At 40.1% G+C, this 15,919-nt stretch overlaps 1 protein-coding gene across 1 annotated transcript in view; it reads right to left on the reverse strand.

The window, feature by feature from the left end:
* The window catches only part of CIDEA (cell death inducing DFFA like effector a), a 62,178-nt gene that overhangs the window by 18,376 nt on the left and 27,883 nt on the right, over positions 1–15,919 (reverse strand). Inside the window, exons 3-4 of the mRNA XM_077492423.1 lie at positions 12,965–13,111; positions 11,662–11,843 (exon numbers count right to left, since the gene is read on the reverse strand). Of these exons, the coding sequence (XP_077348549.1) occupies positions 11,662–11,843; positions 12,965–13,111 (329 nt within the window). The remainder of the gene's footprint in view (positions 1–11,661; positions 11,844–12,964; positions 13,112–15,919) is intronic.

Here is a 15,919-nt window from a genome sequence, read left to right on the forward strand (position 1 = left end):
GACCCTAATCTCATTGAGCCACTCTAGGGAGATCTCAAACGTGCAGTTCATGCAAGGCAGCCCAAGAATTTACAGGAACTGGAGGCTTTCCAAGAGGAATGGGCAACTTTACCATCTGAGAAGATAAAGAGCCTTATTCACATATACCCCAAAAAACTTCAAGCTGTCATTGATGTTAAAGGGGGAAATACACAGTATTAAGAATTGGGGTATGTACATTTTTGATCAGGGTCATTTGGGTAGTTTCTGTTGCCATTATGATTAACAAAAAAAAAAAAAAGAGTAAACACAGTTGATTGATAATAAATGGCATCAGCCAAACACTAACCATGAGTGAAAGAAAAGTTTTTGTGTTATCATTCATATTCTCTGAAAAATGGCCAAGAAATCATAAATTCTGCCAGGGTAGGTAAACTTATGAGCACAACTGTATATAGCCTCAATAGGGAAAAAGCAGCTCTCCTCCCCACTCTGAGCAATCCACAGTGTTTTTTTTGTTTTGTTTTTTTAAGAGTTTTCTCAATCCTCACAGATTATATATATATATATATATAGATATATAAAACATATTATACAATGACTTTGCTGCCTGGCTACCCTACTTTCTCTCCTCTGAAATACCCATTATCATTCTTGGTGACTTCAACATTCCTGCCAATGTTAACAGCTCAACTTCTCGAATTAACCTCAGCTTTTGACCTAACCCAATGGACACATACTTCAACTCACTACAATGGTAATACCCTTGATCTTGTATTCTCCAAACTCTGCAACCCTGGAAACCTCACCAACACCCCATTTCCTCTCTCTGATCACAACCTCATGAGCCCTTGTACACACAGTCGGATTGTGTCCGATCGGAGTGTTTTGTCAGATATTCCGACTGCGTGTGGTCTGCATTGGACTGTTTCCGTCGGAATATCCGTCGGACCAACTTTTCCAACTTGCCGGAAATATTTTCCGACAAACCGCTCCGATCGGAAATACTACGATCATGTGTAGAGAATTCCGATCGGACAAAGTGCCACACATGCTCAGATCAAATTCCTACACCAAAGCTACACCTACACCAAAGCTATTGGCTACTAGCGTGAACATAGTCCCGCCGTAACGAAATAACGTCATCACGCCGGATTTTCCAACAACTTTGTCTGACCGTGTGTATACAACAGTTTTGGACAAAATCCGACGGATTTGGTTGTCGGAATCTCCGACCGTGTGTACAAGGGCTTAGTGTCACTGTATCCTTGCCTCCAACCGCCCATCCCTCCAAGCAGCAAACAATTACTAGTAGGAACCTTCGCCACTTAAACCCTTCTCTTCTCTATTCTGCTACTGACCACCTATATGACCATCTATCCCCTGTCCTGTCCTGACCAACTCTGTCTACAACAGTTCACGCTCATCATCACTAGATGCATTTGCTCCTCTAACCACACGCAGAATCAGGCCCCAACCATTATATCCCTGGCAAACTGACAACAGTAGAAATCTCAGACATTTCTGTGCTCTTGAACAACTGTGGCCTAAAACCAAATGCATCTACTAGAGATGTGGGTCTGGAGCATTATTTTAGAAGACTTGCTTATGAGGGGTCTTAAAAAAGTTCCTACACTTCTTTATATTTAATAGAGTTAAAAAGCGTGGAAACCTTTTGCAGAATCCTTATATTGGTAAGAGTTAGGGCACTGGAAATTTAGGTAGACAAATTTCTGTTATGAAAACTTTTAGGCAGAAAAAAAAAAAATCTATTAAACCTGAAAAGGTACCAGCCTCCTAGTGATCCTTACCTCATCACCACCACTAAACCTCAAACTAGCACAAAACCTTATTCTGAACCATAAAATTCCAGGAAACATTATACCACCAAGGATAAAAAATGCTATTGTGGCAAAAAACAGTGATAGTAATTGTATCATGCCAAAATGTCATATGAGGAAAGTTCTGGGGCCTACTTATGTACTGCTACATTTATTTACACCAAAATCATATGGTCCGGTGTAGGCTTTACCCAGATTGCAACAGCAAAATCTTAAAAGCACCAGTAGTGCATATTTATTACATAATGATACATGATTAAAAATCCCAGTAAAACTAGCACAATCTAATTTTATATGGAGAAAAGTGGGATTAAGGTTTTACCAAGCTTGTGTTGCTTTCTTACACTGGAGAAGTCAGGGAAAGAACTACAATGGGTCCTTATAATTTAAGCAAGGGTAGACAGATGGCTCTCTGCCTGTTACACTTTGTGGGGCAGGCCTGTTTTTGACCTGTCTTAAAGAGGAAATAAACCTGAAAAAAATAAATAAAAATAAATCACCCTGCAGGACAAAGGCATAACACTATGAATTACTTACCTGAGATCGAAGCCCCCAAAGTGACCCTCTTGCACCTTCACCTCCTCTGTCACCACCATAAAACCCGGAGTGACTTCCGGGTATCGCTGCACCGGCGCTGTGACTGGCCGGAGCAGCGATGACGTCACTCTGGTGCATGCGGGCGGGAGCCGTCAGTGACGGCATGATCGCCTTCACTATCGGCATGCTCAGTGAGCCTGCGCCGTTGTCCGTTTTTAGGAAAACATCTAAACCGTGTAGGTTATGGAGATATTTCTTGTACTTACAGGTAAGCCTTACCTGTAGGTTAAAGTGGTCTGTAAGAGTTTACAGTTGTAAGAGTTTACAACCACTTTAAGCATATCGGAAACCCAAAAACAAATTTTTTATATACTGCAGATTACTAGTTCTTAAGATATATTGGCTGCATTAGACTTGTCTGTCTATGAATGGTTATGCTAACTCCCAACTGTATCTATGAAAGCAGCCATGGCTGTCAGAGGCTGGACTTCAGACAGGTCTGCCTATGTTCATTTCAATTACATTTTCACCTGATAATCCTGTGTAGAACACACTTCTTGTCTACACTCTTTTCTCCATTGTATTTAAGGGGCATCCATGACTGTCACTCAATCTGGATTTCAAACAAATCTGCCTTTGTTCGTCTCCATTGCATGGTGGATTGATTGGAGTAGTAGTTTATACAATAAAGATAAAGATCTTTGCACTTGCTTACAGGAAGGGACTATGGCACTGCATTTCTGGCACGAGCAACAGCTATTTTCTGTACCACTGAAAATGTCCTTAGTCTAAACAGTGAAAATGAATGCAGCCAGGACATCCAAGGACATCCAAGGACGGGCAAGTTGCATTATATTATGTTTTTTTTATTTTGGGTTTAGCTACACTTTAAAGTGCATCTAAACCAAAAAAAACAAGTCACTGCACAGGTTTCTGGGTCTGTAGATTGCGTAGGATCATTTGTGTTTCCCAGCGACTCAAAGCAATTGAAGTAGACAGGAAATTAAAAAACTTGTAGCTTTTGGAACTCAAAACATGCCTTTTTAACGGTGTAGTAAACTATATTCACTGGCTCCCTGGCTTTTTATTTTTGCACGTTCTCTAAAGGAACGACCTAAACTTTTAGAGGTCACAAAGTTTCTCAAATAATTTAGGTTACTGAAAAATAAGGTAACTTTTTTCTTCTAAGCTCTAGCCGCTGCTTACCCTTGTACCAATTCAGGGTATTCATAAATCTTGAACTGCTTCAATAAAAACTGGAAGAATGGTTCTTAAACTTTTGATCTCTAGGTTTTGTAAACACAAACTAGAACAGTTACAAAAAAAGATCTTTGAGCTGCACTGCTAAAACCAGTCATGAATAACACATGGAAATAAACAACTTCACTTGGCTAGTTTTTGCAGCATTAGTGTGTGTTTGTGTTCTGCTGTAACTCTCAGTTGAGTAATGAGACCGCCAGACAAGGAGGCTGAAAGCAGGATATGCTGGCAGGTGCAGTCGGTCTCTTCTTGTACACAACTGGGCACACAACAGCTGCGCTTTGCACAACAGCTGCTTCTTAGTGTAAATCAAGACTTGTATAAGTTGAGGATGATTTTACTATACTCGGGGGGGGGGGGCTGGAAGGCTGGGCAAGCAGCAGTGCTGGTTCAGAAAAAAATATGGAAATTTTGGAATGGGCCACTTTACTTGACTCTTCACTCATTCATGCCCTTCCTCTGGGATCAATGGAAGTTGTAGACATTACATCACAGCACAGTATATAGATAGTGAGAACTGTAGTACTCTAGAGGCAGCACACATCAACATTCCTCCCCAGCTCCAAGCCGATTTATTTGAAATGCATGGAGTATGCCGTGTAATATAGGACTGCAAATGTGAACTAAGCATGCAATATTTTAAAAGACTGGGATAATGAAGTCTCTTCAATTGCATGTAGTTCAGCATTTAATAAATTGAAGATGCTGGGAAAGCTGCACAGACAAAGTCAAAGTCTCCTAAGAGGAAACACATTGGATCGGAGCTAGCAACACAACATCCTTCTGTGCCGGTGTTCTGACACAAAGTGTATACCTATTGAATAGTGTCCAGGCCGTACTGTGCAGGCGCATTGCTTGCTCAGTACGGGGGGCAAGGAGAAGCCAAACAACATCGAAGAAGAACGGCGCCTGCGCACTGAGTCCAGGTTGAAGCCCCACCATCCAAGTGGACACAGGGTTGCCCATAGTAACAGGGCCCCTCGTGGGCTCGCTTCGCTCGCCACGCTTTGGGCACAGCCTTGCTTCCCTCGGTCCACTTGGATGGTGGGGCTTGAACCTGGACTCCGTGCGCAGGCGCCGTTTATCTTTGTAGATGTTCGGCTTCTCCTTATCCCCCGTACTGCACAGGTGCAGCGCATGGACACTTGGACACAGCGCATCTTATTTATTCATGTTATCTAGATAACCATAAAATGTACATAGAAGCCGGTGTTCTGTCAAAAACTGTCCAGCCATCGGATAGTGTCCACCCCGTACTGCGCAGGCACAGTGATTGCGCTGCACGGAGGAGAAGGAGACTCCGAAAGTCTCCGAAGACTGAATTTCCAGTGGTGCCGGTGATATGTCAAATACTGTCTCCCATTGGATAGTGTCCACCCTGTACTGCTCTTGCGCAGTACAGAGGACAAGGAGATGCCGAAGGTCTCCAAAGATGAACGGCGCCTCCGCCATGAGTCCAGGTGCAAGCCCCACCATCCAATTGGACATACAGTAGCACATAGTAACAGGACCCCTCGTGGGCTCGATTCGCTTGCCACGCTTCGGGCATGGCCTCGCTTCGCTCGGCTATTTTTTATTCTGCCTCTATGTCCACTTGGATAGTGGGGCTTGAACCTGGACTCATGGCGCAGGCGCCATTCATCTTTGGAGACCTTCGGCATCTCCTTGTTGACCATGATAAAAAGAACACACAGGCGCGTTTCGGCATGCAGACCTTGTTCACAGCACATTCTAAAGTGACACACACACACACATATATTATATATATATATATATATATATATATATATATATATATATATATATATAAAATATTTGGGGGTTCTGCATAATTTTATAGCAAAAAAATCTGATGTTCTCTTCAATCAAGGTAAATGGGTAACATCCATGTGTGTGTATAATCCCTACACAGTGCAATATATAGATCATTTTCTAAAAACAGACAGATTTCATTCATTGTAACTGTTTTATATATGCTTTTTTTTGTCTGTTTTTTTTTTTTCAAATGTTTCTTGGAGCAGTACCTCGTCTGTATTCTCCAAAGAGTTGGGTCGGTCTAAAAATCGTCTTTAAAAAAAGTAAAAAAAAAAAAGAAATGAAAAAAAACCCTATCCATCAACATCGCACATCAACAAAAAAACTAAGAAAAACACGACGGGGAAACAGCATCATCGACAGACGAGGAGTACAAAGTAACTACATAGGTGACAACTAATTTGGACTCTGTTCATTCGGGTAAGATGGTTAATCTTTCTTCTGCTATATTTTCTGATGCAGAGTTACCTGGTTACATCAAAGACATCATAGCTGTCCTGATCAATGTACAAAATATCCGATGGCTTGACAACTATAGCTGGATGTCCTTAGATGTAAAATCGCTATACTCCTGTATCACACACGAATTGGCACTAGAAGCACTGAGATTCCATCTAGGATGTTACAGTTCCTACAATTCAGAGTTCATTGTCCTCACTGCAGATTTTATATTAAAACACAATTTCTTTGTATTTGATGACATCTTTTATCTACATTGCAAAGGTGCTTCGATGGGAGCTAAATTTTCCCCCTCGTTGGCCAATTTATATATGGGCTGGTAGTAGGAAAAATTCCCCTTTTATCAGCTAACCCTTTCATGGCCATTATCAAGTGGTATGGTCGCTACATCGATGACCTGCTCTTGATATGGGAAGGTACGAGTGAAGAAGTTATCCCTTTTGTCAGTTTTGTTAATTCTAATAATTTCAAAATTGGAATTCAGTCATGAGTTCGAATGCAATAATATACATTTTTTGGATATTAGTTTGCAAGGTTGTAACTCTTCAGGTGATATAAATACCAGAACTTATTGTAAGACATGTGTAAGCATTTCACTACTGCTAGCTTCCAGCTGTCACCCCTCGCACACTATACGGGCAGTGCTAGTGGGAGAATTTATTAAAACCAAACGCAACTGTTCCACGGTGGAATATTTTACAGATGAATGCAATGTGGTATCCTTTCGGTTGCAAGCACATGGATATAATAAACAGGATATAGATAGAGCCCTAGTTATAGCCAATAATAGAGACAGGGGAACCCTTCTGAACAAATCTTGTTATAAAAAAGTGAGTTGAAAATCACCCCATTACTTTTGTCACTATGTACTCATGTGAATTTAATAAGATTACTAGCATTATATGTAACCATCTTCCTATCTTATCCACAGACAAAGACCTTAGCTCTATTTTGGAAGCAGGGTGTAGGTTTTCCAGCAGAAGAGCCAGCACACTGGGAAATATTTTTTCTCCAAGCATTTTCCAATCATACATTTTCCAATTATACAAAAACATTACACACCACAGGTTTTTATTCTTGTGTTGTTTATACCAGTAGGCTTTGCACCATTCTAAAAATAAATAAATCAGATGTAGTACACTCATGTTCCACAGGTAAGAGCTTTAAATTATGAGATTATATCAATTGTGGAACTACCAATGCTATATATGTGGTGGAATGTGCATCATGCCGTCTACAATATGTATGGTGCACTACAAGGGCTCTAAGAACTAGAATAAGCGAACACCACCACGGAGCATCTTACGAGTCAGATAAAGGATTATCAAATGTGTCAAAACACTTTATATACATCACCACTGTGGCAATAGGTCATATTTTACATTTTATGGTTTATTAAAGGTTAAAAATACACCTCGGGGCAGCGACACACACCAGAAACTCCTCAACCATGAGGGTATGGCAGATCTTTAGCCTTCACATCAGAATACCACTTGGCATGAACAATAGATATGACGTTGATTTATTCCTTCATTAGGCTGTTTCAGGAAAGGTCTACTCTTGGGAATGTTCTCCCAATGAAGGAATCTCTTTGTTTACTTCTCATTTAATTGCTTTGCATTTAAATAAAATAGTTTCACTGTTTTCGATATCATTGTAACCGTTTTAGATATGCTTTTTTTTTGTCTGTTTTTAGAAAATTATATATATTGTAGGGATTATACATACATATACACACACGGATGTTACCCATTTACCTTTATTGAAGATAACATCTAATTGGTAGTAATGAACTTCCTTGTGTATATTATATATATATATATATATATAAATAATCATTTTACTATATCGTTGGTGGGGGGTGGTTAAAGTTAATTATTGGAGTTTTTTTTTTTTTAAAGCCACCCAGTGTTAATTAGGAGATGGAGACTCAGCTCCTTGCACAGATGGAAAGTGCTGCAAGGGCTGGGACAGCGATAATGGGCAAAAATCTATAAACCTATTACAAGACCATTTTATAGTACATTTCATAGAGGCCTCAACTAAGAATGATGCTCTGTCAATCTTAAACCATGCAGAGCTTATTACTAATGTTCATATAAAAGAACATCTGGGTAACAGTGACCATAACATGATTTAATTTATTTTAGCTGTAAGCAACAAACGCATACGGGATAGATAAAAACACAACTTTAAGAGAGTAAATTTTCTAAGGACGAGGGCTGCTCTCCAAAACTTGGACTAGGAGGAAATATTGTCATTAATGAACACAGAACAGAAATGGGAATTCTTCAAAGTAAATGTATGTGAACACACTGCAATGTACGCAGTTATTTAAATGGGATTTTAGTGTTTTTTGTGAACCTTTCAAAAATAAAACAGTATTATGCTATGTGCACATTTTGTTTTATTTTTATGATAAACTGGGAGGACTGCTTGGGACTGCAACGCTAAGGTGATATATAGGAATTTTTTCTATACCAAAAGAAGGGATTACTCCTTAAAGGCCTATTATACCAGCAGTTTCTGGTGAGTTTAACCCCTTAGGGGGTACGCATCGCATGTGGTGAAGCACTCCCGTTTTGTGGTGGAAGGAAGGTTGACAGCACTTTGATCACCTTGCAACGCTGAGTAGATCACTATAAACACCCTATCTGCACACTAAGAACTTTCTAGTGATTTATCGTACATTGCTGCTTCTGTTAAGGACTCTTTATAAAGCGCTGTTGTAATGCGAATATTCTCAGATATATATTGATGAATTGCTAGTATTACCTTTTTTATATATTTATATATTTTTTTAACGGCTGCTATTTCTGTCCACATTGCTGGGTATTAATACACTCAGCAGTTATCATCTTATTTGGATTTGTGTTGGTTCTATTATTATTATTATATATGCAGTTATCTTCATATAGAAGAACATTTTGTATGTACGTGGGTATTTGTATCATATAGGTGTGTGCATATATATATATATATATATATATATATATATATATATATATATATATATAATTTTGGGAGGTGGGTGAAGGTCCAAGTTTGGCGCTGAGAGGTATACGATAGGCCGGCATTAAAATATACCTTTAGTTTTTTGGTGATTTACACTGCAAAGTATATTCCCATGGGCAAGAAGTTTAAAAAGGCTAAAAATAAAATCTAAGTGGCTCACATCCCAAGTTTAAAAAGCTATAAATGACAAGAAAATAGCTTTTTAAAAATAAAATATATATATAAAAAACGAGTGGAACGCGATTATCTTTTAAATGTTACAAAGAATATAACAGAATATGTCAAAAGGAAATAAAGGACCCAAAAATGCAAAATGAACACCAGATTGCAAAAGATAGTAGGACAACCCCCCCCCCCAAAAAGTCTTAAAATATATTAGTAGTAAAAAGGTCAGGTCTGAGCATGTAGACCTTTCCAAAATAATGTGGAGTGGGCGACTGGGGACAAAGAAGGCAAATGTATTAACCTCCCTGGCTGTATGGAATTTAGCGCTGTCATTTTAAAGCCATTGTTTAATTGTTAGGGACTTGGTAATGACTGGAATAGTACCACTGTAGGGCCAATGTGGTGCCTAGGTTTAAAAAGTGATCGGTCTTTACCAAGTAACCAAAGACCTGTTAGTTTAACTTCTATAGATGTGAAATTACTGGAGAGTTTTTCCACTCAGAGAATAGGTGCAAGGACCCCCCCCCCCCCCCCCACATGCCAACTTCCCGCCCCAAACACACCCAAACTCCACCCCCAATCATGCCTTCCTTAGGGTAGAGATGTACAGCGGCAACAAATTATGGTAATAAGTTTAGGCTTAAAACTGTGCATCGCACAATGCACATGGAGCAGGAATATGTAGCACACAAAGTACAAGACTCAGGAATGCATAACACACAGGTCTCGAGAGTCTGTATTGTGCCGTTTTGAGAAGTGCGTATCACACAGAGTGCAAAAATAATAAAAATCTGCAAAAGAGACAATATTTATATGCAATGCGAAGCGTCCCTTGTGCTCAGAAACATGCAACATATAGCCCTTTCTACAGAGTGCAGGGGTCAGGGATATGCAACAAATAGTCCAGTGCACAGAAATAAAGCATATGTAATATGCAGTCCAGCATACAGAATGCAGGGCCTGGGAGTATGTAACGCAGAATCCATTGTACAGAGTACAGCGTTCAGGAGTATCATCCCAAGGCCTTTAATATGCAACATACACTGTAAAAGATATGCAACAGCATACAGAGTAGCCATCCACAGCTTGCCTCTGCAACCCTCGTTCATAGATTACCTCTCCCCCCCCCACTCCCCCCCCCCCCTGTCCACACCTCAGCTCTGCACTCCTATCCAGTTAACTTTAGCAACCCCCACCCACCCCTCCAACCACAGCGTACAACCCCAATCCCCAACTCACCTCTGCACCCTCATTCTCGTTATCTCTGCCCCCCTTCTGCACCCCCATGTTTCACATCTACACCCAAAGTGTCCCCCACAGCTCTCATCTCTGCACAATCTGTTCCATCCTCCACAGCTCTCAGTTTGCACAACCTGCCTTCTGCAGCTCTCACCTCTGCACAAATCTCCCCCTTTCCCAGTTCTCTCTGCACAGATCTCCCCTCTGCACAAATCTCCACCCACCTGCTCTCCTCTCTGCTATATTTGCCCCCAGCTCCCCTATCTGCTTACCCTCCCCCCCCAAAAACACACACACACACTTTTCAAGTTCTCCTCTCTGCAAGATTCTCCCCCACCTCTCCTCTCTGCCAAAAATCCTCCCCACCTTTCTCCTCTGCCAGAATCCCCCGCAGCAGCAGGTGGGTATGCAAGCTGCCTCTTGGATCGCCACAAGCAGCTGCAGTGCTGGGACCCGACCTGATCGAGGGCAGGACTCACCAGGGCTAGTATTGAGAAGCTGGTAGAAGTAGTAAGTTGTGCAGAAAACTTCCTCTACCGGCTAACGTATTACATGATAGGTCGGAGCAGAGAGGGCTGCCATTGTTCCCGGCAGAAAAAAAATCCCTGTATTATACATATTTATTATCTCTGTATCTCAAAAAAGACCCCAAAAACATAAAACACTAAAAGTGTTGTTCTTTAAAACAAACAAGTAGACAGTTCTTGAAAACTTGTACCCTGAGAAATAATGGGGCTGTACTGGCTAACACGCTTCTGAAAATACTAGATGCCTGACTGTCTGTGGCATTAGTACTTTTGAGACAAAAACCTGGAATAAACACATGGACCAGAAAACCGATCATGACATCAGAATTCAGTATCTGCTTACCTGTTCCAGGTCTGTGACGTTACTGGGTCAGCATGACAGCCAGCAAATTGGTGTCCTCTATCGGTTACTTTTCCATCACAGAATGGCTTTACACCCTTATGTTGTTATAAAGTGCCCGTTACTGTAACTCACATGTGTTTGATGGCAGCCCAATGCACCACCACAGCACACTAACATGAGTTAACCCACTACCATGTGTTTTGGCGGGTTATGTTGGAAAAAGGTACAGGTACATTTTCCGGTCTGTTCCAAATAAAAAAAAACATTGATGGGCTGGCATAACTCCACACAAAATACTCAGTACAGAACACATGTTCTGTGACGCACACCAGAGCGGACACGTGTGAAAGCCCTTATACTATAACATTTATCTTATCTATGCTGAAAAAAAAAAAAGCCAATTATATGCCATGCACAGTCCATTAAATAGATTTCCTTACATTTTGCTATAAGGGCTAGTTGGCATCATGTAACCACTCACCGTAGAACCTTCTTGGCTCCCAGGCACTGGATATCACAAGTCACGGTGTACATTTCATAAAACGTTGCCTGTACATTCAAACAGCCTAGAAAATCCCTAGGATGTAACTTGTATAAGTCTAAGGTAAGGTTTGCAATTCCTTTTTTGTACGGTGTTTGTGCTGAATGTGTAGCTTTTCTTTCCTAAGGATTTAAAAACAGCATTATTCAAAATTCGGTTAAAATGACTTGATAATGAACACAACAGGTCATTAATTCTGTGTTTTGCCTATACATTTCCATTACATGCAATTTATAGAAAAGCAAAAGATGATGAAAAAGAAAATAATGGAACGCATGAAAATTGTGCTTTCTAATGGTCCACACTAAATTATGGCTATAACAGTCTGCTAAAATATTTACTAGCTTCAGAAGTCTCTCTCTGCCACCTAGTGGCAATATTTAAAAATAAAACCGCAAAACTTCCTTAAATGTACCTAAACACAAAAACTAAATTATTTATTTATTTTGCAGCTTACCAGTCCTTAGATGCGGTGACTGCATTCATTTTCATTTTTCAGGCTAAGTATATTTTCAGCCAGTAAAGAAAATGCCTGTTGATCTTGCCATAAATGTAGTGCCACTTTCTGTAAGTTTGAACTAAATCACATACCGGTAGCTTGTGCAAACGGCTAGTTCTGTTAATTCATCATGAACAAAGGCATCTACCTAATCTAGAACCTGGCAAGCTACAATATATTATATTTCGGTTTTTGGGTTTATATACGCTAAGGCAGTTCAACAAGTAAAGATGCACATAGGACATGAACAATAGTGAAACAATTAAGACCTAACAGCTTAGCAACGCAACAAAAAATAAATAGAACGGTAATTTAAAATTCCCTGTGGTGAGATCAGTTCATTGATCATAGATGACTGGTTTACTAAGCTATAATAATAATTATTATTATTATTATCATTAATATCCCACACACCAATTTCTTTTTTTTTGTGCCAGGCCCATAACCATCTTTGTTTCTGCTTTTTAGCTGTGTTGCTGAAAATAAAGTATAAAAAGTATTCACATGCCAAAAAACAAAAAAAACAAAACAAAGAACAAAACATACCTTACGGCAGAGAACCTGTTATAGCTTAGTAAGTTGCATCTCATGTCCGATTGCTCATTGCACGGCTTTGGTGAATAAGATGCTGGTGACCAAATGAACAGATACCAAGGAAAATTTATGGACACACAATATACCATCACCACATGAGATCAGATGGCACACCGCTGACTAACCAACTCCTAAAGACTGAAAACACACCTGTGTCCACTTCTGACCTCCTTCAAGGAGTAGAAAGTTTGTGTTATCCTCCAGAGACTGGAAGAACTCCTCCGTGTCAACAACAGTACCATCTTCCTCCAATACAAGTGTCACCACGCCAGCAGTTATGAATAATGTATTAATGGCCTGTAACAAAGAGGGGAAAAAAAAAAAACACGAAAGAAAAAACTGTCAGGTCAAAAAAATTATAAAATATTATAATATTAATAAATATATGTGTGGATATATATTTTATATAGAATGTATTGACTCTTGCAAAGTGAATGTGCGCCAGCCTCTAAAAAATAAAATGGACATGCCTTCTGTGACTTTAATTTGCACGTCTGGGTTGTTTTGTTGTACACTAGGTTTTATTTGTTGTAAGTGGGCAATTTTTAATCACATGACCCCCATTTGGTAGCCTTCCTCATATTTCCTAGGATCTGTTCTCAGGTCCGCTATGTGCTCTGTCCCTCCAGTGCTCACTGTAGTGTGGGGCTGTAGAGGGGATGGGAGTGGCTGGCTCAGCCTCTCAGCAGTGCACTGAGAGAATGTGCCAGCCAGTATTGTCAGAATCCCTGAGTGGCCCTGTGACATCAGCCAACAACCCTCTTCAACCCGCTATCAGCCGATTACAAAAAAAAGTGCTTTAAAAGAGCTTGGCCATACTACTTCAATAATTCTTAATGGTCCACATAACTAAGATGGTGGTAGGGGTGTGCCTTGCCTACACACTTTTTGCTAAAGGGTTCCCTTATTCCCATCTCAAAGTTTGGATGTAGGATAGAAACCCATAGTGCTATACAAGTCATTCATTCATTCATGTGTGTGTTAAAGCGGGAATAAACCCAGTTTCAAAAAACACTTACATTCCCGGCATGCCGGAAATGCTAACTTTCACATTGGTTGTGCTCTCAACCAAACTTTCAAACCATCCAATGGCTGGTTTCATAACTGATCACATGTGCAGCATGATGGCAGTTGAAGAATCATTAGAGGCCAAGATGGCAGCTTCCTTGACTGAAAACGATAGAAGGGTTTACTTCCACTTTAAGAGAGTGGAAAAAGGGCCAGCGATTACCCGCGGCGATTGCTGCTGGCCCCACACAAATTGTGTCTAGCAGTGATCGCCACAGGTAATGGCTGGCTGTGCAGACAGAAGCAAATAGCTGCGGCTGCCAATGACCTGTCATTATAGTGAATGTGGCCACATTTAGCTGCCGCTACCAGGTCCCAATTGCTGGTTTGATTGTGACCTGCCTCTAGCTATAGCAGCAAATCACTCCTGTATTAATCTATAGATCAATATTAGCCCAATATTAGCTATGACCTGCTGCTGCACAGATGCATGGGGAAGGGGGGCATGTGAGTGTAGATCATGTGTTCACCGACTTTTCTCTAGCCCCCCCCATAATGAAAAAAAATAAATAAGAAATAAACAAAACAACAAAAAAAAAGTGTTAAGCTGGCCATATACCATACAATTTTATTTATGCCGCGTACACACGAGCGGACTGTATGGCGTACTTAGTCCGTCTAAACACATTTCAGCGGACAATCCGCTCGTGTGTGGGCTTCAGCAGACTTTTTCAGCGTGCAGTCCGGCGTACTAAGAATTTCGGATTTTTCGAGATTCTGTCCGTCGTACTTTGGTTTCAGCGGACAATCCGCTCGTCAGTATGCTAGTTCGACGGACTAAGAATGGCGCATGCCCAGAAAGGATTTACACGGCGGAAGGGTGCTTTGCTGTGTCTTGGACTTCCTATTTCTAGTCCCGTCGTACGTGCTGTACACGTCATCGCGCAAGCTTTCGACGGACTGTTTGTGCATCCGTGTGTGGTCAAGTCCGTTCAGTCGAAAGTACGACGGACTGTCCGTCGGATTGTATGATGAACTAAGTACGCCATACAGTCCGCTCGTGTGTATGCGGCATTAGATTTACCTTCAACTGTGTAGTTCAAGGACTTGCCTGATTACATACAAATAGAAAATGTTTAGGTTTGACCTCATATTATATGGTTTGGTAAATCTAAAAGGAAAGTTGTACAATAAAATTGTATAATGCATAGCCAGCCTTCGAGAACAAGAAAAAAATAAAAATAAATCTCCCACATAAGTGAACACAATGTTATCCAGATTTTTAATGTTTGCACACCTGTGGAAAAGAAGTCTTTATGCCAATCCGTGTCCTCCCTAAAGCCAACATGGTTTATCTTAATGTTCCTCCTAGAATTTAAACAAATTGTTTTTTTCCTTTGTGCATTGCATGTCGCATTGAAAAGGTGAATAAAGTAAAAGGCAAAATGTTAACTTTGAGCTTTTACATTCCTCCAAGTTACAAAAAAAAACACTATTAATATAATCACGCTTTGCTGATATTTTACTCAGCAGTCTTTATTGGTTATAACTTGGGCTAAATATTTGGGGATATGCACATTACCTAAACATTGTGTTGAGAAGAAATATATTTTTTTAAATATTTGCAAGATTTAAAAAAAAAAAAAAAATAAAGGAATAAAAAAATAAAATAATAATATTTTATATATATATTATACATATATACACACACACACACATATATATATATATATATATATATATATATATATTGTGATATTGGGGTGATTAAGCTCAATTGGTAGATGCACGTTTTAGTCTACATCAGGCAGGCGTTTTATGGTTAAGGGCCTGGTAGCCCACGTTTATTATAAGAAAACAAAATATTTAGTTCATCCAGTAATCCCACGCAGGGGTTTAAATTCATTCAGCACACAAATGGACATACCAAGCCACCTGGCTCTCAATTGTCAACAGTTCCTCTGCTTGCTCCCAACAGATTTATCAACTCTTTCCAGCCCCCTGGACTCACCGGCTTCCTAGTCTTCCTGACTCTCAAGGTTGTCAGCCTTTCCCAGTCCCTTACATGGACTACAGTCTCCCACAGGGCAAACCACT

Source organism: Lithobates pipiens, unplaced genomic scaffold (assembly GCF_037356315.1).
Source record: "Lithobates pipiens isolate NorthernLeopardFrog02 unplaced genomic scaffold, aLitPip1_a1.2 Scaffold_19, whole genome shotgun sequence".
In the NCBI taxonomy this organism is placed as follows: Eukaryota; Metazoa; Chordata; class Amphibia; order Anura; family Ranidae; genus Lithobates; species Lithobates pipiens.